Source organism: Anomaloglossus baeobatrachus, chromosome 9 (genome assembly GCF_048569485.1).
Source record: "Anomaloglossus baeobatrachus isolate aAnoBae1 chromosome 9, aAnoBae1.hap1, whole genome shotgun sequence".
Taxonomy (NCBI): Eukaryota; Metazoa; Chordata; class Amphibia; order Anura; family Aromobatidae; genus Anomaloglossus; species Anomaloglossus baeobatrachus.
The window spans coordinates 178,617,534-178,645,437 of NC_134361.1; the positions used below are offsets into that span (position 1 = coordinate 178,617,534).

Consider the following 27,904-nt stretch of genomic DNA (forward strand, 5'->3'; position numbering starts at 1 on the left):
CAAACAGAGCAGGAAACACCAGAAGACACAGAGCCAGGAATGAAAATATGCTCAAGTGCTGCAGATGTTTAATCAGCTAAGGACTTGCAGCAATCAAATGGTTAATGGCAGAAAAAGCACAATAGGGTCTTAACTGGTAACAGCTGGGGTAGAGATGAGATTGTTGTGTGTGAAACCACTACTAATGCACGTGTGACAGTCTGCTGCAGATCCAAGGGTGATGCACACGGAGTACATCAGGATAAATTGCGGTTCCTCTCCGCTGCCTCAATGTACGAGAAGAATTCCAAATGGATTAACACTAGAAGTCCCAGGAATTTCGAGCTCCATAGGGTTCCAATGGTAGAAATGTTAAATGACCCCTCTCTGGGACTTCTAGAGGTAAGTTGAAAATGGTTTATTTCTCTACATGTTTCAAGGCAATCTAGCCCCTTCCTCAGGACAAAACCATAGTTTTATACTATGGTTTTGTCCTGAGGAAGGAGCTAGATTGTCTCGAAACGTGTAGACAAATAAACCAACTTCAACTCAATCCATTTGGAGTTTTTCTCGAACATTGATAAATACTAACTGAGCGCAAGAATAATGATGGAGACCACTATCGTCCTAGAAATTAGAATCTTCTTCTGTCGAGAAGAAACAAAATGAGTGAGTACTGGCTCTATAAATGTAAAAATGACCATCATTTGGTAGACATTTCTTCCTTTTCATTAGTTCCTTTTAATTTTCAGGGAATTCGAAAGCTATTTTTTCTGTCCACGAACAATTGTCATATCCATTGTCATGTCCATTCTACTCCCATCTGCAATGAGGTTTCGTTCCACCAGAACACAAAGCTTTATATAATCAGTGTCTTCATTTAATGTATCTCCCCAAGCTTCGCAGATACTTAAGAAGTCATAGTTTAGTAATGAAGATCTAATGAACCATCTCCTTTTCACAAAATTGTAATCTCTTGTTTACGGCTACAACTTCTCGACTCGCGGACATATACCTGCCTTTTGTCTCCCTCGTCTTATTCACTTTAATATTGCAATCTCTTGTCAGATGAAACATCTTAATATGAGTTCCTGTGGAGTTATCGCCATTATGTTCAATCTGTAGAACTTGCTGTAGAGCCACGGAAAATATGGTTGTGATACACAGATAAAAGATAATAATAGAGTATTAAAATATGCAAGCGGCGTCTGGAAGGGATCCAGGAGGTGATACATTACACGTCTGCCATCTGCACATATTAATCACTACTAACAAACATTTATATCAATATGACAATCATCTCAACAAAGAAACAAGATTCGAAAAACACTGTCGATATAAAAAGATGAAGTCTGATTTTATTTTGACCGCTTGCATCTTTTTTAAAGAATAGTTTATACTTTTACATTGAAGTTTTAAAGTTTTCGATAAAAGGTTTACTATTGGTATGTAAAAATGCTGCAAGAGAAATTATAAATCAGATAATGGCACCTTTAAATTGGGTTTCTATTAGTACATTTTTCTGTAATAATAATCACTAACCACATAAATATTGCTGTTTTCACAAATTTCTGGTGAGCTTTGCAGTGTAGACTGGGGCAGAATCTGCATAGTGCTGTATGCTTTGCTGTGTAGACGGGCAGAATCTGCATAATGCTGTATGCTTTGCTGTGTAGACTGGGGCAGAATCCGCATAGTGCTGTATGCTTTGCAGTGTAGACTGGGGCAGAATCTGCACAGTGCTGTATGCTTTGCAGTATAGACTGGGGCAAAATCTGCATAGTGCTGTATGCTTTGCAGTGTAGACTGGGGCAGAATCTGTATGGTGCTGTTTGCTTTGCAGTATAGACTGGGGCAGAATCTGTATGGTGCTGTATGCTTTGCAGTGTAGACTGGGACAGAATCTGCATTGTGCTGTATGCTTTGCAGTGTAGACTGGGGCAGAATCTGTATGGTGCTGTATGCTTTCAAGTGTAGACTGGGGCAAATCTGCATGGTGCTGTATGCTTTCCAATGTAGGCTGGGGCAGAATCTGCATGGTGCTGTATGCTTTGCAGTGTAGACTGGGGCAGAATCTGTATGGTGCTGTATGCTTTGCAGTGTAGACTGAGGCAAATCTGCATGGTGCTATATGCTTTGCAGTGTAGACTGGGGCAGAATCTGTATGGTGCTGTATGCTTTGCAGTATACCCTGGGGCAAATCTGCATGGTGCTGTATGCTTTCCAGTGTAGACTGGGGCAGAATCTGCATGGTGCTGTATGCTTTGCAGTGTAGACTGGGGCAGAATCTGTATGGTGCAGTATGCTTTGCATTGTAGACTGGAGCAGAATCTGCATGGTGCTGTATGCTTTGCAGTGTAGACTGGGGCAGAATCTGTATGGTGCTGTATGCTTTGCAGTGTAGACTGAGGCAAATCTGCATGGTGCTATATGCTTTGCAGTGTAGACTGGGGCAGAATCTGTATGGTGCTGTATGCTTTGCAGTATACCCTGGGGCAAATCTGCATGGTGCTGTATGCTTTCCAGGGTAGACTGGGGCAGAATCTGCATGGTGCTGTATGCTTTGCAGTGTAGACTGGGGCAGAATCTGTATGGTGCAGTATGCTTTGCAGTGTAGACTGGAGCAGAATCTGCATGGTGCTGTATGCTTTGCAGTGTAGACTGGGGCAGAATCTGCATGGTGCTGTATGCTTTGCAGTGTAGACTGGGGCAGAATCTGTATGGTGCTGTATGCTTTGCAGTATACACTGGGTCAAATCTGCATGGTGCTGTATGCTTTCCAGTGTAGGCTGGGGCAGAATCTGCATGGTGCTGTATGCTTTGCAGTGTAGACTGGGGCAGAATCTGTATGGTGCTGTATGCTTTGCATTGTAGATTGGGGCAAATCTGCATGGTGCTATATGCTTTGCAGTATAGACTGGGGCAGAATATGTATGGTGCTGTATGCTTTGCAGTGTAGACTGGGGCAGAATCTGCATGGTGCTGTATGCTCTGCAGTGTAGACTGGGGCAGAATCTGCATGGTGCTGTATGCTTTGCAGTGTAGACTGGGTCAGAATCTGTATGGTGCTGTATGCTTTGCAGTATACACTGGGTCAAATCTGCATGGTGCTGTATGCTTTCCAGTGTAGGCTGGGGCAGAATCTGCATGGTGCTGTATGCTTTGCAGTGTAGACTGGGGCAGAATCTGTATGGTGCTGTATGCTTTGCAGTGTAGATTGGGGCAAATCTGCATGGTGCTATATGCTTTGCAGTGTAGACTGGGGCAGAATATGTATGGTGCTGTATGCTTTGCAGTGTAGACTGGGGCAGAATCTGCATGGTGCTGTATGCTCTGCAGTGTAGACTGGGGCAGAATCCGTATGGTGCTGTATGCTTTGCAGTGTAGACTGGGGCAGAATCTGCATGGTGATGTATGCTTTGCAGTGTAGACTGGGGCAGAATCTGTATGGTGCTGTATGCTTTGCAGTTTAGACTGGGGCAGAATCTGTATCATGCTGTATGCTTTGCAGTGTAGACTAGGTCAGAATCTGTATCGTGCTGTATGCTTTGCAGTATAGACTGGGGAAAATCTGCATGGTGCTGTATGCTTTCCAGTGTAGACTGGGGCAGAATCTACATGGTGCTGTATGCTTTGCAGTGTAGACTGGAGCAGAATCTGTATGGTGCTGTATGCTTTGCAGTGTAGACTGGGGCAAATCTGCATGGTGCTATATGCTTTGCAGTGTAGACTGGGGCAGAATATGTATGGTGCTGTATGCTTTGCAGTGTAGACTGGGGAAGAATCTGCATGGTGCTATATGCTTTTCAGTGTAGACTGGGGCAGAATCTGCATGGTGCTGTATGCTTTGCAGTGTAGACTGGGGCAAATCTTCATGGTGCAGTATGCTTTTCAGTGTAGACTGGGGCAGAAGCTGCATGGTGCTGTATGCTTTGCAGTGTAGACTGGAGCAAATCTGCATGGTGCTGTATGCTTTTCAGTGTAGACTGGGGCAGAATCTGCATGGTGCTGTATGCTTTGCAGTGTAGACTGGGACAGAATCTGCATGGTGCTGTATGCTTTGCAGTGTAGACTGGAGCAGAATTTGTATGGTGCTGTATGCTTTTGCAGTGTAGACTGGGGCAGAATCTGCATGGTGCTGTATTTTAATGCTGGAAGCCACAATAAGGCAGAATTTTTCAACTATAAAAATATTCTTTTAACCCATGATTCTCCATGAGGAAGACGTTTTGTCTGTTCCCTAATCCTCCTATTAAAACCAATCATATTTTCTGTACTGACTTGCTAATATTACAAATAATAGAAATATTACAAACCACAAATAATACTTATGTGTTCCTTACACTATATGACTATACGGTGTTTGTCTAAATTTCCCAGATTAGTGAGATGTTGCAATCTTCATATTTTACACTGTACATGATATTCCCACTTACAGTTTTTCTTATATTTATTTTCAGAGATGTCTGGCAGTATTGAAGACATTTCTCTTGTACACTGGACCCAGAAGTGGCTGGAAAATGGAACGCTTTACTTTCGTGTGTCTCTACGCATGAGGGAACAAACTTCATTTAGCACTCCTCCAACACTGCAAGAGCCTGTGCAGGAGCTGGATGAGCAGCTTCATGTTCTACATGTCTCAGTCATGGTGAGTGTGATATTAAACCCAGACGTTTTACAGAGTATTATGCATGATAGATGTCCAATAGGTAATGAATAGGGATGATCGAATATCACAAATATTCGGCAATATTCGGCTTCGCGAATATCTGATGAATAGTTCGCCGCTATGCGAATATTCAATGCGCAATGTAAGTCTATGGGAAGCCCGAATAGTTTCTATTCGGCAACTATTAGGGTTTCCCATAGACCTACATTGAGCATCGAATATTCGCAAATCGTCGAATAGCGGCGACCTATTCGGCGAATATGGGTGTTGCCGAATATTTGCGGTAATCGATCATCCCTAGTAATGAACAATCCATAGGTAAACCTTTTCAATCCATCAATTTATTAAAGCATCAATGCCTAAGCCCAATTTTGCATCTTTAGTATGCATTGTTTTAGAGACCAAAGTTATACTTTTTTTTGCTTTGCAAATTGTTACAAATTGGTCAACTCAAACAAGATTCCATAATTTGGCTTGAGTCTGGTTGCTCTGTTTAATTGGGTACAGGGGGTATTTGATTTTTAAGCCTTTAACACTCTTTAAAAACATCTGGAGTTTGCTGATGGGGCCGCTGGGTTGCATCCTCAGAGTGGCTGTGTCATGGGTGTGTCACGGGTGACAGACATTCATGTGGTTTCTGGCCATAGAAGGTCACAGAATTTGGCTGCACAGATTGCTCACTGACTTTCCATTGTTCCTGTTGTCAGTATATTGGTGTAGGTAGCTTTCCTGCTGGATTCATCTCTCTCCCTTTTGGACCCAGCAGGAGCTCACCTTCCACTCAGCTGCTTATCATCAGTATTCCCTTGGTGTTTAAATACCCCTTCTTTTGGTGCTGGTCATATTTTCAGTTCTTTCAAGTCGGGGTCACACGCAAGTGGCTTGTACTCCTCTGTGGTATCGTTGCTGAAAGCTCTGCTGAACTTCTACCTGAGTCATCTAATGATAAGTAGTTCATACATTTTCCCCTGTGTGTCCTCTTTGTGTCTTCTATAGTTGTTTAGTGGGGTTGAAGAGCTTATCCCATCCGTTCCATATTTAGGGTCCAGCACTAGGCATACCTAGGGTCAGGTATCTGACTCAGCGCAAAGGTGCGGAACCTATCTAAGGTGGTGAGGGACCCCAGGGACCAGCAGTAGGTTAGGTGAGGGGTCACCATCCCCTTTCCCTAGACACAGGGTTTCCCTTCCCTTTCGCCATGCGCTTGGTACTTCCCCATACCTAGTGTGACAGGCTGCTGACTAGTAGAGTGGGATGGGGGAAAGTCGAAATCAAGTGGTGAACCAGGTCATCCATTAGAAACGAGGTTGTCCAAAGCTTAAACTAGTTATTGCTTCCAAGGGTTAATTAGAAACATAGCCAAAAACTTGTGGTCTGAACAATCCAATAATTTGAGAATATGTAGTATAAAAGTGTAAAGAACAGGTGATGGGAAACTGGATTTAAATAGGGAGCCAGAATCTTCTATTGACCCCCAAACCTTTTTTGTTATTGACCTGCTGGTGCATTATTGGCCCACAATGGATCAACACCTGGTGGGGGCAAGTGACAGAGACCTGTCTGCTGGGTACGGAGGTCGGTGAATCAATGATACAAATATTTTATTTGTAAGCTTGCTTCTGAAACTGATAGACAACTGTCTACTTTGCCTGACAAGTACAAGTCATCTCTACCTCTGGGTTTGAAGACACTAGGTACAAACTTGGGGTTGTCCCGTCATAATATATTAATCAGTATTAGATTGGTCAGGTTTTTACACTCAGCATCCCCACCGATCAGCTGTTCCAAGCTCTGGTGGTGACCAAATATAAACACTAGAAATGGCGCTCTACTGTATGGTGGCCACTCTTGGGTACTTCAGGACAGATCTTATTCACAAGAATTCCATTCCATGTGTGTATGAAGCCTAGAACAGTGGAGGGGGATGATTGATTATAAAAAGTGTGATATCAATCGTCACCCGAAGTCCGCCGGGCAGGTATTAAAGTCACTATGGGACAGGAGAACGAAATACTGCAACTCAGAATAACACAAAGGAAACAAAGGGGATGTTTAAGGACACACCCCAACGTGTAGCGTGTCCCTGTTAACCTCACAGGTACACAGGTAATGGTCACGTGTGTAGGGACACATCAAAACCAAAAGGAATCGCAACAGGTATCGGTCACATGTGTAGGAACCCGTCAGACTGAGCGGTAACCCAGTTAACGTCACTGGGAAACCTAGGACGTTACCGCTGAACCGGTCACGTGCGTACAGGGGCAAGTCAGACTGTGTACCAGTCAGTATAAAGGAATCAGTCATGTGCGTAGAGGGCACGTCAGACCGAGTAGGCTACACAGTTAGCATCACAGGGTACTCAGAGCTGGCACATATATACAAGTCTGCCACTTGCACTGCAGCAACTGGTCATATGCGAAAGGAGCACGTCAGACCACGTGGGTCAACTGGTTAGCGTTACTGGGTACCCAAGGAATGATAGGACAATGGTTGACCCTCACCGTACCAAAGTACAGGTGTGCACAGATACGAATACCTTGCACCAACGCCTAGCCCTGATGTAGTCACTTTCCTTATCCATACACACACCTGCCACAAGCATTGCAGGAAAATGCCGCTGGAACCCAATCACTCTAACAGCCAGGATAGCAGCCTTAGCTGTCAGCATGCAGTATGACACACGTGCGCCGATGGGCGGAGCTACAGACCTTTTATAGCTACTTACATGGCCCAGACCACATGGCATGGGGTAATGGCATTGGTTGCAGCCATACAAAGGCTGCCACGTCATTGCTGATATCATGATGACCAATCAGCGGCTGCCATTTCATCGCTGATATCACTGATGACCAATCAGTGGACGCCTTGTCATTGATAACATCACGCACATGCTCAGTATGGTTGAATGAGCACTTAGGCTCAGGATGGTACAAAACTCTAGCCACCTGATGCTTCAAGCAACGGCCAGGTGGCTCTGCGGAGTTGACCGGCCCCAATGTGGGAGTCAATGACGGGACTGGACTGGTTTGAGGCACAACATAACCCCGAACCGTAACAGGACCCCCACCAATCTAAAATTGGTGACCGATGCTATGGCTATCTGACCAAGACCTGATTGTCAAATGCGAAACGCGTTGTATCAATAAACCTTATCTGTAATTTCTACATGGGATACATTTCTTCCCATAAATGCAGTATCGCCAGCGGATAGTTGTCTGTGACTTTCTATGATTAAATTCTGTAATGTTGTTTTCAGGTGGTTGGAAGTAAAAGCTGATGGGATGTCACAGCTAATATCAATGAACTGATGGGGTTTATGTGTTAGCCACCATCTGTACAGCCCAGAACCTGGCCATCAGGGGGGTTTTATAATAAAGGAATGATCTCTGGGTTAAAAGTTCTTCTTAGATAAGGAATATATGATTGTTGTATGCTACTGGTTTTTCATAAAGAAACCAATTTATTATCCTGAAAGCAGAACTCAAAAGCCTTGCTCCGTGTCAATGATGGTGTATTACAGGCTAAAGGTAAATGTATTTTTGTGTCACTTACCCATCATGTTTGTTTGATTTTTTTCAAAGGAGTCAAACTTTTAATCAAAAGCTAATGCTAAAATTAAAAACTTCAAAAATTAATGTAATATAGATTAAAAATACCCCCAACTATTTCTTTCACCTTACATTTAAATTCTAGATTAAGCAAACTTTTCATTTATCGTAAATAGTGATGAGCGAGCATGCTTGTCACTACTCGGTACTCGCACGAGTATCGCTGTACTCGGGCTGCTCGGCGGGGACCGAGTAATCTCGCGATACTCGTGCTGTACTCGTGGTCTTCATTTCTGCATGTTGGCGCTCTTTTGAGAGCCAGCCCTCATGCAGGGATTGGCTGGCAGACCACTGCAATGCCACAGCCCTGTTAGTTGTGGAATTGCAGTGATTGGCCGGCCTGCACAGCGTGACCAAGCCTTTATATCGGCCGGCGCGCTGTGCTCTGCTCACAGCTATCCAGACAGTGAGTGCAGGGAGAGTGTCGCTGATTCAGGGAAAGCTTTGCGGCCCTTTATAGTTAGTTCCGGAGCAGGGCTGCAAACAGTGTGACCAGAAGTCCTTCTCAGGACTATTCTAGTTGTATACAGGCAGGCAGGGTATAGCCAGGTCGGAGTACAGTAGCAGAGTCCTTCTCAGGACTATTGTTGCTATATACAGGCAGGGTATAGCCAGGTCGGAATACAGGCTAGTGACCAGAAGAGTCCTTGTCAGGACTATTGTAGCAGTATACAGGCAGGGTATATAGCCATTCCTAGTGGTGACCGTATACCAGCCTTCATCATATCTGGGGCTGGTGTACACAGTGTAAAACAGTCCAGATAGTGTCAGACTTCTCAGTAATTGTCGCTCCTAAAAACCAGTTAGGTTCTTATTGCGTCCGTGCTTGCATTTAAAAACAGCACGTGTGTGGCAGTCGGTGGCAGGGTACAGGTGCGCGTTTTGCACAAACTATTATATAACGCACAAGTCTAGTGTATAATACACGTCAGTCAGCAGTGTCTGATAGTGTCAGACTTCTCAGTAATTGTCGCTCCTAAAAACCAGTTAGGTTCTTATTGCGTCCGTGCTTGCATTTAAAAACAGCACGTGTGTGGCAGTCGGTGGCAGCGTACAGGTGCGCGTTTTGCACAAACTATTATATAACGCACAAGTCTAGTGTATAATACACGTCAGTCAGCAGTGTCTGATAGTGTCAGACTTCTCAGTAATTGTCGCTCCTAAAAACCAGTTAGGTTCTTATTGCGTCCGTGCTTGCATTTAAAAACAGCACGTGTGTGGCAGTCGGTGGCAGGGTACAGGTGCGCGTTTTGCACAAACTATTATATAACGCACAAGTCTAGTGTATAATACACGTCAGTCAGCAGTGTCTGATAGTGTCAGACTTCTCAGTAATTGTCGCTCCTAAAAACCAGTTAGGTTCTTATTGCGTCCGTGCTTGCATTTAAAAACAGCACGTGTGTGGCAGTCGGTGGCAGCGTACAGGTGCGCGTTTTGCACAAACTATTATATAACGCACAAGTCTAGTGTATAATACACGTCAGTCAGCAGTGTCTGATAGTGTCAGACTTCTCAGTAATTGTCGCTCCTAAAAACCAGTTAGGTTCTTATTGCGTCCGTGCTTGCATTTAAAAACAGCATGTGTGTGGCAGTCGGTGGCAGCGTACAGGTGCGCGTTTTGCACAAACTATTATATAACGCACAAGTCTAGTGTATAATACACGTCAGTCAGCAGTGTCTGATAGTGTCAGACTTCTCAGTAATTGTCGCTCCTAAAAACCAGTTAGGTTCTTATTGCGTCCGTGCTTGCATTTAAAAACAACACGTGTGTGGCAGTCGGTGGCAGGGTACAGGTGCGCGTTTTGCACAAACTATTATATAACGCACAAGTCTAGTGTATAATACACGTCAGTCAGCAGTGTCTGATAGTGTCAGACTTCTCAGTAATTGTCGCTCCTAAAAACCAGTTAGGTTCTTATTGCGTCCGTGCTTGCATTTAAAAACAGCACGTGTGTGGCAGTCGGTGGCAGGGTACAGGTGCGCGTTTTGCACAAACTATTATATAACGCACAAGTCTAGTGTATAATACACGTCAGTCAGCAGTGTCTGATAGTGTCAGACTTCTCAGTAATTGTCGCTCCTAAAAACCAGTTAGGTTCTTATTGCGTCCGTGCTTGCATTTAAAAACAGCACGTGTGTGGCAGTCGGTGGCAGCGTCAGGCTCCATATTGTCCCTGGATAGAGACGTGCATGATGGCCTGTAAACATGAAGTGCCCATTGTAAGGAAGTGGGTCTATTGTAGTATAGCCCTTAGGCAGGGCAGCCAAAAATTGGGAGGCTCCATATTGTCCCTGGATAGAGACGTGCATGATGGCCTGTAAACATGAAGTGCCCATTGTAAGGAAGTGGGTCTATTGTAGTATAGCCCTTAGGCAGGGCAGCCAAAAATTGGGAGGCTCCACATTGTCCCTGGATAGAGATGTGCATGAGGGCCTCAAAACATTGTTCCCATTGCAAAGGAGCGGGTCTCCTGTCGTTGTAATGCCCATTCAGAAAGAATGGGCGAAAAAATTTACCACTGGGGGTATACCTGAAACAACGGCTTAACTATTGTAACGGTCACCATGATGGCGCATGAGGAGAAGGAGGAGCAGTCCAGCGATTAGCCAAAGTCCAGAAGTGTGTTACCATGGGTGAGTGGAGGTACATGGCAAATTCCCGTTACAAACTTTAAATTCCGCTGTAATTTGCTGTTGGTGTGTGTGGTGAAGTCTGGCCAAATCCAACCCTTGTTCATCTTGATCAGAGTCAGCCTGTCAGCATTTACAGTTGACAGGCGGGTGCGTTTATCTGTAATGATTCCACCTGCGGCACTAAAAACACGCTCTGACAAAACGCTAGCGGCAGGGCAGGCCAGGACTTCCAAGGCGTAGAGAGCCAATTCATGCCACGTGTCCAGCTTGGATACACATTAATTGTAAGGCACAGAGGAATGTCGGAGTACAGTTGTTTGATCTGCAAGGTACTCCTTGAGCATCTGGGCAAACTTAGGATTTCTTGTGGCACTACCCCTCACCTCAGGGGCTGTGGTATGTGAGGGGCTGAGAAAACTGTCCCACATCTTAAAGACTGTTCCCCTACCTCTGGCGGATTGGACTTGTGCCCCTCTCGGCTGTACGCCTTGGTTGTCCACTGATTCCTGACCTATGCCGCTAGCGTTTTGTGAGGGGAATGCTTTGCCTACTTCCGTGACTATGGCCTTCTGGAACTGCTGCATTTTGCCTGACCTCTCCGCCTCGGGAATAAGAGACATAAAGTTGTCCTTTTAGCGTGGGTCTAACAGTGTTACCAACCAGTAATGATTGTCGGCCAAGATGTTCTTAACGCGAGGGTCACGAGACAGGCAGCTTACCATAAAGTCAGCCATGTGTGCCAGACTCTTAACAGCCATCACTTCAGTATCCTGACCAACACGATGACTGAACATGCTGTCCTCCTCCTCCTCCTCATCATCTACCCTGTCCTCTGGCCAGCCACGCTGAACCGAGGATATGACTGCATGTCATATCCTCAATTTGGCCAGAGAGTTGCTCCATGTCTTCATCCTCCTCCTCGTCATAGTCCTCCACTGCACGTTGTGATGAGACGAGGCTGGGCTGTGTGTTATCATCACCCACACCCACTACTGTTTCTTGCTCAAACTCATCGCGCTCCGCCTGCAATGCATCATGGTTGTTTTTTGAGCAGAGACCATTTTAGAAGGCAGAGAAGCGGTATGGTGACGCTAATAATGTCGTCATCGCCGCTCACCATCTTGGTGGAGTCCTCAAAGTTTTGGCGGATGGTGCATAGGTCGGACATCCCTCTCCACTCCTCAGGTGTTATGTGTGGAGTTTGACCCATTTCCCGACGGCTTAGGTGATGCAGGTACTCAACAACTGCCCTCTTCTGCTCACATATCCTGACCAACATGTGCAGAGTTGAATTCCAAAGCGTGGGGACATCACACACCAGTCTGTGTGCCGGAAGATGCAAACGGCGTCTTAAGCCGGCAAGGCCGGCTGAAGCAGTAGGTGACTTTCGAAAATGTGCAGACAGGCGGCGAACTTTTATCAGCAGATCAGACAGCTCTGAGTATGACTTTAGAAACCGCTGAACCACGAGGTTGAGCACATGGGCCACGCATGGAACATGTGTCAGCTGGCCTCGCCTCAAAGCCGCCACCAGGTTCCGGCCATTGTCACACACGACCTTCCCTGGCTTTAGGTTCAGAGTTGTGAGCCAGTGATCTGCCTGCTGTTTCAGAGCTGTCCACACCTTTTCTGCATTGTGGGGTTTGTCACCTATGCAGATTAGCTTCAGCACTGCCTGTTGCCGCTTCGCCGAGGCAGTGCTGCAGTGCTTCTGTGTCGCCCTGGACAAGCCAGGGGCCACAGAGCACAACACTTAAACACCCCACACTCCCTGCAGGCATATCATAGTCAAAACACAAAATCCTAGTTGCCTTCCCCAGGGGCTGTTGTCCACACCAGGGTGTGGAGCCAGGCGGTTGGTCTCCACCCACCGAGGAGGAGGGAAAACACAGGCAGTGAGAGTTAAGCTAAGGAAGTGGAAGGAGGAAAGTAGTAGAGAGGAGAAAAGTGACAGCAAAGAGCCTGAAGTTGGTCCGGGTGTGTGGACCGGACAGGACAGCAAGGTTGGCAGGATGTGGTGACCGTCTGCAGTTGAGGCCGATTGGAGTCTGCCGTAAGGACCGTGGACGGGTGGTGACCCGGCCGTACCGGACCGGTATACAAAGAGAAGCCAGCACCATTGGCAGAGGACTTTCGGATCCCGGCAAGGCTTGGTGTCGCCGTGAATTTGCCAAATCCGTTAGTGAAGGGAACCTCAGGGTTTCCAAACAGCCAAGTCCAGATAGAAGGCAACCGTACAACCGTGAAGGGGAGACACCGCCACCGCCAAGGGCAACCGTCTCCCAGGGCCAGCGCCTGTGGGCAAAAGGGGCTCCTCCGGCCCATATCCAGGTCGGGGAGCGGGTTACCGTTGGGAAACCATCACTACCAACACTTAACTTAGGTGCAGGGAGAGACAGTCATCACTAACCTGCAGGGAGGAACAACCGCAGCCGTCCGAGTGACCCGTCCATCCAGCCACTTGTTTTACCGTGAACTGTGTCATCATCATTGGGCTGAGTGAGTACCTCCATGCCGTGCGGCACAGCGCTGCCCCTGCGACCCTGCACCTCATCAGGCCCCGCAACCCGCCTGTCATCCATCTCTACCCCATCACCAGGCCCCGGGACAACCAACCCCCCTACCCACGGAGGGGAGAAATAACAACAAAGCTGCTCCCTGTCACAGGCTCCCGGGATCCCCGTCCAGAGCAGCGGTGGTGTCCACACAATCACCACAACCGTGGGTGGCGTCACGGACAATATCCCCAAAACCCAAACCACCCCTTTTCACTCACGGGCGAGTAGCGCCGCTCGAGTCCCCGGGATCCGGCCATCGCTCGAGCCAACGAGCGATAGCAGCAGCCGTAGAGCAGCGTCAGCCGGACCCGAGCAGTGGGAGAGCGCACCGTCCCCTCCTCCGCCCACGACACTTCCAGCTTGGGACTGGTGTGGAGGGTAAAGTGGATGAGGATGCGCAGGAGGAGGAGGAGGCTGAGGAGCATGACATTCCGGAGCTGTAGAGTGTGTGTGAAACCCTGACTGAGGTAGGGCCTGCAAAACTTGGTGTGTGAAGGACGTGTTCCGTCCCTCGCTCAGACTGGGTCCCAGCTTGCACAATATTAACCCAGTGTGACGTCAACGAGATGTAGCAGCCTTGCCCACATGCACTTGTCCACGTGTCTGTGGTTAGGTGGACTTTGGCTGAAACAGCGTTGTTCAGGGCACGTGTGATGTTTTGTGACACGTGGTGGTTATGCAATGCGGGGACGGCACACTGGGAGAAATAGTGGCGGCTGTGGACCGAGTAACGTGGGACAGCTGCCACCATCATGTCGCGGAATGCTTCTGTCTCAACCAGCCTAAAAGGCAACATTTCCAGCGCAAGCAGTCGCGAAATGTTAGCATTTAGAACTGTGGCATGTGGGGTGTTGGCAGTGTATTTGCGCCTGCGTTCAAAGGTTTGCTGAATGGATAACTGAACGCTGCGCTGGGACAAGGACGTGCTTGATGATGGTGTTCTTTCTGCGTAGGCAACTGCAGGTGCAGGAGTGGAGGAGGCTTGTTCTCAGGCAGCATGGACAGGGGATTGGCTCGCATGCACAACCAGCGAAGACGTAGCAGTGACATCAGCAAGCACTGCTCCTCGACTCTGTTGTACTTCCCACAAAGTCGGGTGCTTGGCTGACATGTGCCTGATCATGCTGGTGGTGGTCAGGCTGCTAGTTTTGGTACCCCTGCTGATGCTGGCACGGCAGGTGTTGCAAATGGCCTTTTTAGAATCATCTGGAGCCAACTTAAAAAACTGCCAGTGTCAGAGTTCCGGGTTTTCCAGTTTTCTTTTGAAAGAGCTTGCCCTTTGTTAACATGGAGTTTTCTGTTCTGTTGCCCTACTTCCTGTCCATCTGTTTAAAAGCCGCCCCTAAAGCTTAGTCCAGTGCCTGAGTATACTGCTTCCTGTGTGCTCCTGCCCTGCTGCTTTTGGTTCCTGATTGTTATTCGGATCCTCTTGGAAAACAACCGACACCGACTCTGGACTTCATCTGGTATCATCTAGCTGTGCCCGGACTCCGTTTGCCGTCTTTGGTCGGCACTTCTGCCCGGTTCCTTCCGTTTAATACCACTCTGGACTCACATCACGTACGGACATTTTTGGACTTACCTATTGCCCTTTTGTGTCCCGGCTGCTGCGCATTTAGGGCTTCTGGGGTGATTGCCAGACAGTCCCTGTATAGGGGTTCGCTCTTGGTGGTCTCCCTGGGGGAGTCCGGTGCGGGGTCCCGGGAATTCCCTTTCGCTCCGTCCCTGGAAGGTATTTCCTGTATTTATGTTCTACTGTGTTTTTGTTCCGTTTATGTACATATTTGCTGGTTGCATATTATAAACGTCTTGCACCAAGAACTCGTCTCTGGTTGTCATTGCCCTAACGCAATCGAAATCCTCAATACATACAATAGTATTACAGCCAGACTCGGGAAGACCTAACATTTGTACAGGCACCTTGTGTCGTGTTGTTCCGGGGAACAGTTGCCTGACGTCTGCCTGGGGCCACCACTCTGCTTCTTACTGCCTGTTGGGATGCTACGCCTCCCTCCCCCTGTGCACTGCTGTCCTCGCTCTGCATATCCTCCTGCCAGGTTGGGTCAGTTACTGGATCATCCACCACGTCGTCTTCCTCTTCCGCACCCTGCTCCTCCTCCTGACTTCCTGACAATTGTGTCTCATCATCGTCCACCCTTTGTTGAGACACGTTGCCAACTTCGTGAGAACGTGGCTGCTCAAATATTTGGGCATCTGTACATACAATCTCGTCATGGCCCACTTCAACAGGAGCTGGCGAGAGGCCAGAATTTGTGAATGGAAACGTGAACGAACAGCTCTTCCGAGTGTACAAGTGTGGGATCAGTAATGTCCGTGGACGTGTACTCGGCCTGGTGGTAGGAAGGAGGATCAGGTTCTGAAATGTGCGGTGCAGTATCACGGCTACTGACACTTGACCGTGTGGAAGACAGAGTGTTTGTGGTGGTGCCAATCTGACTAGAAGCATTATCCGCTATCCAACTAACAACCTGTTGACACTGGTCTTGGTTCAAGAGCGGTGTACTGCTGCGGTCCCCAAGAATTTGGGACAGGACGTGCGAGCGACTAGATGTGGCCCTTTGTTGTGGCGAAATTAGAGCTTGCACACAACCTCGGTCTCTGCCTGCACCACCATCACGTCCACTTCCTTGTTCGTTGACAACGCCCTTGCGCATTTTGCAATGCTGTGCTGATGTGTATTATTCACTAGACTTGTGCGTTATATCCAAGTTTTTGCAAAACTCACACAAATGCAGCGGAAAGCTGCCACCAACAGGCACACACGTGCGGTTTTTAAATGCAAGCACGGAGGCTCTAAGAACCTAACAGGTCTCTATCCAGGGACAACGTGGAGCCTCCCAATTTTTGGCTGCCCTGCCTAAGGGCTATACTACAATACACCCACTTCCTTCCAATGGGCACTTCAGGTTTACAGGCCCTCATGCACGTCTCTATCCAGGGACAACGTGGAGCCTCCCAATTTTTGGCTGCCCTGCCTAAGGGCTATACTACAATAGACCCACTTCCTTCCAATGGGCACTTCAGGTTTACAGGCCCTCATGCACGTCTCTATCCAGGGATAACGTGGAGCCTCCCAATTTTTGGCTGCCCTGCCTAAGGGCTATACTACAATAGACCCACTTCCTTCCAATGGGCACTTCAGGTTTACAGGCCCTCATGCACGTCTGTATGCAGGGGCATTGGTGAACCTCACAATTTTGGACTGCCCTGGCAAAGGAAAATACTACAAAGACTCACTTCCTCAAAATGGGCACATTAGACTCAAGAGGCCTTCATGTACGTCTCTTCTCAGGGACATCGGAGTGCCACACAATGTTTTCACGTAAAATCTTTCATGTATTAATCTCAAAAAGTAACATACACCAGCTCTATCTCACTATTGCGTATGTGCCCTTAACATTTCTGCCATGAAAAATCATTTTGGGGTCATTTTGGAAGGTTTTCTGGTGAGTCCGTAAAAATGGCGTGAAACGCGGACAAAATTGTTCACAGCTGTGACTTTTCAGTGATAAATGCTTCAAGGGGTCTTCCCCATGCTGTTGCCATGTCATTTGAGCACTCTTCTGAGACTTTTGTGCCATTTTTAGGGTTTCTCCATGCTGCCGGGGGGTCATTTCACAAAAATACTCGGGTCTCCCATAGGATAACATTGGGCTCGTTGCTCGGCCCGAGTACACGAGTATCTTGGGATGCTCGGCCCGAGCTTCGAGCACCCGAGCTTTTTAGTACTCGCTCATCACTAATCGTAAAGATTTATGAAAAGATTTAAGAGAACCCAACTTGCCAATCATATCTGCATAAGGACACGAGAGTTCACTGTATGAATGACTTTAATACTGTTACTCTATCTGGGGTCTCATGTGTTAGTTAAATAGGAATGTTTTATTGTTTTTTTTCATAAATCAATAGAAAACTTTGTAATAGAGAAACCTGATTCATTCCCCTTTATGCCTGATCTTTCCCTCGGACTGAAAGTTTAACTGTCGATTTAAGAGAACTTGCAGCAGAATGTCCGTGGTTGCCTCTAGCTCCTCTTTTCTCATTTCAGGAGAACTTGCAACAGAATGTCTGTGGTTGCATCTAGATCTTTTTTTCTCATTTCAGGAGAACTTGCAGGAGAATGTATATATCCACCTCTAGCTCCTCTTTTCTCATTTCAGGAGAACTTGCAGCAGAATATCTGTGTCCACCACTAGCTCCTCTTTTCTCATTTCAGGAGAACTTGCAGCAGAATGTCTGTGTCCACCTCTAGCTCCCCTTTTCTCATTTCAGGAGAACTTGCAGAAGAATGTCTATGTCCACCTCTAGCTCCTCCCACCTCTATAGAACTTAACTTAACCACTGATAGATAAATCTGTGCAAGCGCTGCCAGCGCAATATTTAAAAAAAGAGTCACTTACAGACACCAGAGGTAGGAGGATGAATAGGTACAGAGCTGTATACCCTACCCACAGTCCCACCCCATGGACCTGCCACAATGCACCACAAGAATATTACACCTAAACTTTAAATGTGGATTAAAGATCAACGAGGAAGCAGAATTATTCACTAAAGGTTTCTATTGAATCTGTATAACTTTGTCATTATGGCCATGCTGTCATTTTAACATGCTAAATCATGATGACAGGTTCACTTTAAATATGTATCCATTGTGGGAAGATGTTCCCATTACTGAGATAGGAGATGACAGTTGCTGCACATAAATTTCCATTAAGGTGGGAGAAGCTAGAGGCAGACACAGACATTCTGCTGCAAGTTATCCTTAAATGAGAAAAGATGAGCTAGAGGCGGACACAGACATCTTATGCAAGTTCTCCTGAGATGAGAAAAGAGGAGCTAAAGACAGACACACGTTCTTCTGCAAGTTCTCCTGAAATGAGAAAAGGGGAGCTAGGGGTGGACACAGACATTCTGCTGCAAGTTCTCCTTAAATGAGAAAAGAGAATATAGATGTGGGCACAGACATTCTGCTGCAAATTCTCCTTAAATGAGAAAAGAGAAGCTAAAGGTGGACACAGACATTCTACTGCAAGTTCTCCTGAGATGAGAAAAGAGGAGGTAGAGGCAGACATGGACATTCTTCTGCAAGTTCTCCTTAAATGAGAAAGAGAAAATAGATGTGGTCACAGACATTCTGCTGCAAGTTCTTTTAAAATGACAGTTAATTTTTCAGTCCCACCCAAGCCCACCCACAGGACACTTACTCTAGAAAGGAACACCTATATTTGGGCAGTGTTCTTGCAATAATTACCTCTTTTTGGACAAATGTATTTCCAAAAATTATAGAAAGTTCCTTCACATTAATGACTTTTGTCATATTTGAAAACCTGGACCCATCACATGCGGCTCTGTGCACACTTCTAAGGTGGATTCTGCTCCAAAAACTGCCTGAAAAGCAATGCTAAATGCTTAAAAATATAAACATTTGCATTTCTAGATAAAAATGACTTGCTATTTATATATTCAATCTGTTGAGCGTCTTTTAACTGCTTCATGTTTCTAAAGATGCCACGCAGTTAAAAGAAGTGAGTGTAGCAGTCTTCTTGTGACTTACACTGCAAAAATGTTTTATCATTTACAATAGAAGTCAACTGGAAGGCTCAAAAGACGCTCAGAACACACCTGGGTGTCTTTTGAGCGTTTTGCCAGTTTTTGCTTCAGAAACTGCTGTCTGTTTCTTGATCTATGAACGGAGATAAAAAAAAAACAAAAAACAAAAACCACTAATAAAAAAGACGCACACACAAAAATATTGGGAAAAAAATCCTGATACTGGTGAAAAGTGTAAAGGAGTTTTCTACTACTAGGATAACCCCTTCTCATTCCACTTGTTTCCCCCAGTTAAAATAAAAGACCGTGTACTCACTTCCCGTTCTGGTGCCGCTCCAGTGCTAATACTAATTGCAATTCGGGGCTCACGTGATATTGTGACGTCACGGGAGCCTCGTGTCCAATTAGCGCCGGCTTCTCTCTCCCTACTTTTGGACCAAATTAGTTAATCAACAGGAAGTGAGGCTTTGGCTGCCACTCACTTCCTGTTGATTGTTCATTTGGTCTCAAGATGTGGTGAGAGAAATCGGCGGTGATTGGCGCAATACTTAATAATATCATATAAGTTTCCAAGCAATTCTTACACAGAAGACAAAAGTAATATTAGGACATAGGATATAGGAGAGATGGCATATGTCCCAACATTTCATGATACTGAGATAAACAAAAAGCCTCATAACCAGTATGTATATATATATATATAAATATATATATATATATATGTATATATATATATATATATATATATATATATATATATATATATATATATATATACGGTATATATGTAACCAACAAGAGCCTCCTCGAGTGAGGGGCCCCGTGGTAAACACCTACACTTAGGGAAACATGAAGAAAAAGGAGAAAAGGGACAATATAAGGTGCAAAATTGTTACAAAGTTTATTAGATTAAATGGTCACAATGACACACAAACAATCAAGGCCAATAATAAAAGGGTTAAAACCACATTGAGGGATAATCGTCTAAGGGACCCTAGGTACAATTTATATGGGATTGCAAGGAGGATTGAAGCCCCATGTAAGGTAAAAGACAATTCCCAGCATAGTTAAATCACGATATGATAAGAAAGGATTAGCCAGTGCTATAACATGATCAATGACAAAACTGGGTATCGTATCTACAAAAATGCATGTGCCAGATAATAACAATTGATCATAATGGATACCATGGGGGGATTAAAAGACAATCACCATGGTCTATGTTGTAAACATCAGAAATAAAGGGGATTCCCTCAGAGGGATATTCCCACCCGAACCTGCCCATAAGCCATCCAACGTACGTTTCGCTAAACAATGAATCACTGTCACTCCAGCTTCATCAGGGAAAGGTGAATACTGAGGCTTAGAAGGGCCGCATTAAATAATGCCCACCGGCATCACACTTCCGGGTGTACCGCCCCCCTCTGTGATGCACGCTGAGACCGACTCCGCCCACAAACACTACCGCGAGCGCCGTCAGGCCTAGATACGCACACGAGGAAATAGGGATGCGTCACCCATGTCCCACGCTAGCGCTGCGGCCAGCTGATACTGTACTTTTCTAAAATACAACAGAAGTAGCTACATGTTATTTCATTCTGTAAATTCCAAGCTTGAGCTTAATTTGACGGGAAAAGAACCAGACAATGTCTTGAATGTCTTTGTATGCAATGCAAATATGGGTGCAAGTGCCATATTGTCCTGTATTTTGGGAATCTTCACAAAAACATGTCCATAATACCATGAACGGGAACATGAACCCCGAACCGCAATTACCGACAGCGCTGAAATGGCACCAGAACGTGAAGTGAGTACAAGGTGTTTTATTTTTACGGGGGGTAATTAGTGGAATCAGTATTGGACAACCCCTTTAAGGAAATGACCAACAAAACCATTGAAAATTATACTTGTAGGAAGGAAAATGTAAGCGATCATCCCGTGAATGAAAAATACGTCTTTTTCACATGCCCTAACATTTTGATATGACAATAGAAGTTTAGTAACAGGGAATAATAGACATAATGCGGAGCCGGAGTGTACAGTTCACTAGCCGGAGCGGTATCTGTGTAATAATGCTCTTTGTTGATATGGAGGATTAGAGCCCCTGAGTCTCCCTCGGAGTTTCTAATGTACTGCAATCAGTTTGCAAACCTAATAAATGGAGCATTAATCTAATATAACCATGGAACCTAATATACCAATCATGTTTGCTATGACAGCACAACAGTTATTATGTTACCGCTGCCTCAATCTCTCCAGTGCCAGAGGCTCCTTACTTCTCGATTTCATTGCGCTATTAGAACAGCACAAAAACTACCTTTACTATACAATGATATAATCAGGTCTTATGGGGTATGACCATGGGAAAAAGCCAACTACCCACACGAGCCTATTACATTTGTGTTTTCTTGTGAATTTATTCCATTTTTACTTTTATTTTATCCAAATATTTACTGTATCAAAAACAGGAAACAGCGTTTTGTCCAGTGGGTGACATATATGCGAGAAAAATGAAATTTTACCATTAACTTTAGTGGGAAGATAAAGATGCAATTCTCTGCTGTAACATTATTGCCAGACTGATTCCTAATCCTATTTTTATTCTCCACAAGAGATGCTTATTGAGGATAAAGGTTGCAATAAACCCTGTAAATCGAGTAGTGGTTGAGGATATCGAAATTCTACTAAACTGTTGTGTTGTCAACATTAAGAAAATCCACAGTTTAATATATTTGATATTGTCCTGTGCGGTCAGAGTCACCGAACCACGACTTTATCATTAGCAAAATGAAATAGCCTGCAGCTCCGGGTGTGATATTGAAATCTTAAAATGCATCTAGAATTGTAGTGTCCCAATGACTTTGAAATAGCGGGCAACTGGGGCTCCTAAGCTGTCCCTCAAACTAGGGAACACTACGCTATTCCTAATCTCAAGGATACTCCTAATGGTGGAGAGGCCTGAGTCTCCTTCCTGACCCTGCTCCTGACCAGTACTGATCTAATTCCCCTCCTCTTCCCACCAGGAAGGGATGAAATAAGAGTGTGATGAAACCCACAGATAAAGACAGACAAGGGAAAACCAAAACTCTGTCACACAGCAAGCACACACAAGGTAAAGAAACAAGAGATTAAGGAGGAAAACAAAAGCAGGAAGGAAGTATACCACAAAAGGGGTAAAGTCTTCAACTGCACCAAGCACCACTAAACACAACATTCACCAGAAAGAACCTGTAACACCACACATCACAGAGCAAAACAGAATAAACTATAGCTGGCATGGGTAAAAGGATTCCAACTATATAAATAGGAGCAGATGTGATAGGTGTCCCCACAACATATGATTAAAGGAGCAAGCAAACCAGCAGAGATTAACTCTTGCTAGCTTGCCCATGAATCAGCACACAGCAGGTCACTCAGCACCCGAGTCTGCCTGTGTGGATCCCATACAGTCATGGCCAAAAGTTTTGAGAATGACACCAAAATTATATTTTCCCATGATCTGTTGCCCTCTGGTTTTTAATTGTGTTTGTCTGATGTTTACATCACATACAGAAATATAATTGCAATCATATTATGAGTACCAAGAGGTTCTATTGACAGTTAGAATGAGTTAATGCAGGAAGTCAATATTTGCAGTGTTGACCCTTCTTCTTCAGGACCTCTGCAATTCTCTCTGGCATGCTCTCAATCAACTTCTGGACCAAATCCTGACTGATAGCTGTCCATTCTTGCATAAACAATGCTTGCATTTTGCCAGAATTTGTTGGTTTTTGTTTGTCCACTCATCTCTTGATGATTGCCCACAAGTTCTTAATGGGATTAAGATCTGGGGAGTTTCCAGGCCATGGACCCAAAATCTCTATGTTTTGTTCCATGAGCCATTTAGTGATCACCTTTGCTTTATGGCAAGGTGCTCCATCATGCTGGAAAAGGCATTGTTGGGCGCCAAACTGCTCTTGGACAGTTGGGAGAAGTTGCTCTTGGAGGACATTCTGGTACCATTCTTTATTCATGGCTGTGTTTTTAGGCAAGACTGTGAGTGAGCCGATTCCCTTGGCTGAGAAGCAACCCCACACATGAATCGTTTCAGGATGCTTAACAGTTGGCATGAGACAAGACTGGTGGAAGCGCTCACCTCTTCTCCTCCTAATAAGCTGTTTTCCAGATGTCCCAAACAATCGAAAAGGGGATTCTTCTGAGAAAATGACTTTACCACAGTCCACAGTCCACTCCCTGTACCTTTTACAGAATATCAGTCGGTCCCTGATGTTTTTTCTGGAGAGAAGTGGCTTCTTTGCTGCCCTCCTTGAAACCAGGCCTTGCTCAAGCAGTCTCCGCCTCACAGTGCGTGCAGAAGCACTCACACCAGCCTGCTGCCATTGCTGAGCTAGCTCGGCACTGCTGGTAGTCCGATCCCGCAGCTGAAACAGTTTTAAGATACGGTCCTGGCGTTTGCTGGTCCTTCTTGGGCACCCTGGAGCCTTTTTGGCAACAATGGAAGCTCTCTCCTTGAAGTTCTTGATGATGCGATAGATTGTTGACTGAGGTGCAATCTTTGTAGCTGCGATACTCTTCCCTGTTAGACCATTTTTGTGCAGAGCAATGATGGCTGCACGTGTTTCTTTAGCGATAACCATGGTTAACTGATGAGAAACAATGATACCAAGCACCAGCCTCCTTTTAATGTGTCCAGTAGTGTCATTCTTGCTTAATCATGACTGATTGATCGCAGCCCTGTCCTCATCAACACCCACACCTGTGTTAATGGAACAATCACTAAAACAATGTTAGCTGCTCCTTTTAAGGCAGGAATGCAATGATGTTGAAATGTGTTTTGGGGGTTGAAGTTCATTTTCTTAGCCAATATTGATTTTGCAAGTAATTGCTGTTAAGCTGATCACTCTTTATGACATTCTGGAGTAAATGCAAATTGCCATTAGAAAAACTTAAGCAGTAGACTTTGTAAAAATTAATATTTGTAGCATTCTCAAAACTTTTGACCATGACTGTAGACTAAAGAATCTGCAATCTGAATAGAGTCCAATGCCACTATTACAGTCAAATGTAAAATTCTGTGTGACATTTAGGGGTTTTATTTTTTTTAATTATCCAAAATTCTGCTTTCATTATATTTTTATTAATTTTTTTATCAAAATACATCTTTATAGGAGCTCTTTTTATCCATAACTTTACTGGAGACACCACTGGATTCTGGTTTGTTTTTAAAGGGAATCCGTCACTGTAAAATTTCATTTTGGAAGCAAATGAGCAATAAAAAAAAATCAGTTTTAAAGAGAATTTGTCACCAGGGTCTTGTTACCCCATCTTAGAGCAGCAAGCAGTAGGGGCTGAAACCCTGATTCCAGAGATGTATCAGTTAAGCCTGCTTTACACACTTCAATAGATCTTTCAATCCGTCGTTGGGGTCAAGTTGTAAGTGACGCACATCCGGCATCGTTCGTGATGTATTTGCGTGTGAAACCTACATGCGATCGATATTGAACGAAAATACGGTGATCGCGTACACGTCGTTTATTCCTCATACATTGGACGTTTAGTAGTACGAAACTAGTCAATTGTAACGTGTGACATCCCTCATACGATTTCGGTGTCTGATGCTATGAGCGCAGGTGTGCGCTCTGCACCGCAGCTTAAAAAAGGTCCGCTTCAGAGCGCAGCTGAAAAGCTGCATTCTGAAGCGCCTCACAATGTCTGTCATGCACTAATCTCTGTCAGTCCGTCACTATCTCTGTCCCTCTCTCTCTGTCCATGTCAGTCTATCCCTCTTACCCCCTCTCTCATATACTCACCAATCCCCGATCTCCAGCGCAGCGCTGCACGGCATTCACACTGCTCCGGCGGCTTTTACTGTTTTGAAAAAGCCGGCCGCCCATTAATCAATCTCGTATTCCCTGCTTACCCCGCCCACCGGCGCCTATGATTGGTTACAGTGAGACACGCCCCCACGCTGAGTGACAGGTGTCACACTGCACCCAATCACAGCAGCCGGTGGGCGTGTCTATACTGTGTATTGAAATAAATAATTAAATAATTAAAAAAAACGGCGTGCGGTCCCCCCCAATTTTAAAACCAGCCAGATAAAGCCATACGGCTGAAGGCTGGTATTCTCAGGATGGGGAGCTCCACGTTATGGGGAGCCCCCCAGCCTAACAATATCAGCCAACAGCCGCCCAGAATTGCCGCATACATTATATGCGACAGTTCTGGGACAGTACCCGGCTCTTCCCGATTTGCCCTGGTGCGTTGGCAAATCGGGGTAATAAGGAGTTAATGGCAGCCCATAGCTGCCAATAAGTCCTAGATTAATCATGTCAGGCGTCTATGAGACACCTTCCATGATTAATCTGTAAGTGACAGTAAAAAAACACACACACCCGAAAAAAATCCTTTATTAGAAATAAAAAACACAAACAAATTCCCTCATTACCAATTTATTAACCCCGACAAACCCTCCATGTCCGGCGTACTCCACAGTCCTCCAGCGTCGCGTCCAGCTCTGCTACATTGAGGTGACAGGAGCTGCAGAATACACCGCCGCTCCGGTCACCTCCACGCAGGTAATGAAGACAGCCGGCGATCAGCTGATCTGTCACTGAGGTTACCCGCTGTCACTGGATCCAGCGGTGGATGCAGCGGTGGCCGCGGGTAACCTCAGTGACAGCTCAGCTGATCGCGCTACTCACCTCCGCTCCGGTCAGCTCCAGTCAGCAACTGAGGTGAGTATAGCGATCAGCTGCGCTGTCACTGAGGTTACCCGCGGCCACCGCTGCATCCACCGCTGGATCCAGTGACAGCGGGTAACCTCAGTGACAGATCAGCTGATCGCCGGCTGTCTTCATTACCTGCGTGGAGGTGACCGGAGCGGCGGTGTCTTCTGCTGCTCCTGTCACCTCCATGCAGCAGAGCTGGACGCGACGCTGGAGGACTGTGGAGTACGCCGGACATGGAGGGTTTGTCGGGGTTAATAAATTGGTAATGAGGGAATTTGTTTGTGTTTTTTATTTCTAATAAAGGATTTTTCGGGTGTGTGTGTTTTTTTACTGTCACTTACAGATTAATCATGGAAGGTGTCTCATAGACGCCTGACATGATTAATCTAGGACTTATTGGCAGCTATGGGCTGCCAATAACTCCTTATTACCCCGATTTGCCAATGCACCAGGGCAAATCGGGAAGAGCCGGGTACTGTCCCAGAACTGTCGCATATAATGTATGCGGCAATTCTGGGCGGCTGTTGGCTGATATTGTTAGGCTGGGGGGCTCCCCATAACGTGGAGCTCCCCATCCTGAGAATACCAGCCTTCAGCCGTATGGCTTTATCTGGCTGGTTTTTAAATTGGGGGGGACCGCACGCCATTTTTTTAAATTATTTAATTATTTATTTCAATACACAGTATAGACACGCCCACCGGCTGCTGTGATTGGGTGCAGTGTGACACCTGTCACTCAGCGTGGGGGGCGTGTCTCACTGTAACCAATCACAGGCGCCGGTGGGCGGGGTAAGCAGGGAATACGAGATTGTTTAATGGGCGGGCGGCTTTTTCAAAACAGTAAAAACCGCCGGAGCAGTGTGAACGCCGTGCAGCGCCGGGGAACGGGGATTGGTGAGTATGAGAGAGGGCTGCTAACTTCAGTAATTTAGGAGATTAGCGGTCACCGGTGAGTCCTTCACTGGTGACCGCTAATCAGGACGCGACACAGACGGAGCCGCAGCATGACCGTGAAGTCGGGTGAAGTTCACCCGAGTTCATTCTGACAGTGCGGCTCTGTCTGTGTCTGCTGTCATCTGCCATTCAGCTCTGCTACATGGCTGTCTGTGTCTGCTGTCAGCGGCCATGTAGCAGAGCTGAATGGCAGATGACATAGTAAAAACGCATCCCTACACATTACACACGCATGGCAAGTCAATAAATAAAAAAAAAAAAGGGTGTACAATGCATACGTCACGGAACACATGATCTAAAGGATCGCACACAAAATTGATCAATTTAACATAGGCTACTAACGCACGTGTGACAGCAAATGAACGACCTATGTGCAATCTCATTAGATCGCATATGCGACCTGGGCGTGTCACATCGCATACGAGATCGCATACCTAATTGTAAGGTGTAAAGCTGGCTTTACTTTCCTGGTTTTGTACAATTTTGATAAAATCCCAGTTTACTCTGCTGCAGTCTATCAGTTCTTTGAATGTAGAGCTCTGTATAGCCCCACCCATAGCACTGATTGGCAGCTTCCTTAAAGGGTATTCTCAAGTGTGGAAGTTATTCCTTATCCATGAATATGGGACAACTTCTCAAACGTTGGCTGTCTGACTGCTGGGATCCCTTCTAATCATGAGAACTGGGGCCTTCATGTGAATGTATTGATGGATGATCGCGCGCACTGCCCTCCATTTATTCTTACTAGGGTGCCGAACTCCAGCCGTGTCATGCGGTCACTTGTAGAGGGTTACTACTGCTTAGTCACATCAGGGGCTCCTCAAATACGACATGGCATACGCTATCTATTTCAACCAATTTTGCGCTTCAAAAGTCTAATGGCGCTCCTTTCCTCCTGAGCCCTGCCGTGTGCCCAAACAGTAGTTTTCAACCACATATGGGGCAACAGCGTATTCAGTAGAAATTGCATAACAAATTATATTATGCATTTTTTTCCTGTTAGATGTGTGAAATTGAAAAATTTTGGGATAAAGGAACATTTTCTTGGGGGAAAATTTTAATTTAATTTTTTTCCTTCCATATTGCTGTGCACCCAAACAGTAGTTTTCCACTACATATGAAGCATCGGCGTACTCAGGAGAAATTGCAAAACAAATTGTATGGTGCGTTTTTTCCTATTACACATGTGAAATTAAAAAT

The 27,904-nt window shown here is 45.7% G+C and overlaps 1 protein-coding gene across 1 annotated transcript in view; it reads left to right on the plus strand.

The window, feature by feature from the left end:
• ASTN2 (astrotactin 2) overlaps positions 1-27,904 on the plus strand; it is a 935,497-nt gene that overhangs the window by 127,239 nt on the left and 780,354 nt on the right. The window contains exon 2 of the mRNA XM_075324083.1: positions 4,440-4,627. Coding sequence (XP_075180198.1) covers positions 4,440-4,627 — 188 coding nt within the window. The remainder of the gene's footprint in view (positions 1-4,439; positions 4,628-27,904) is intronic.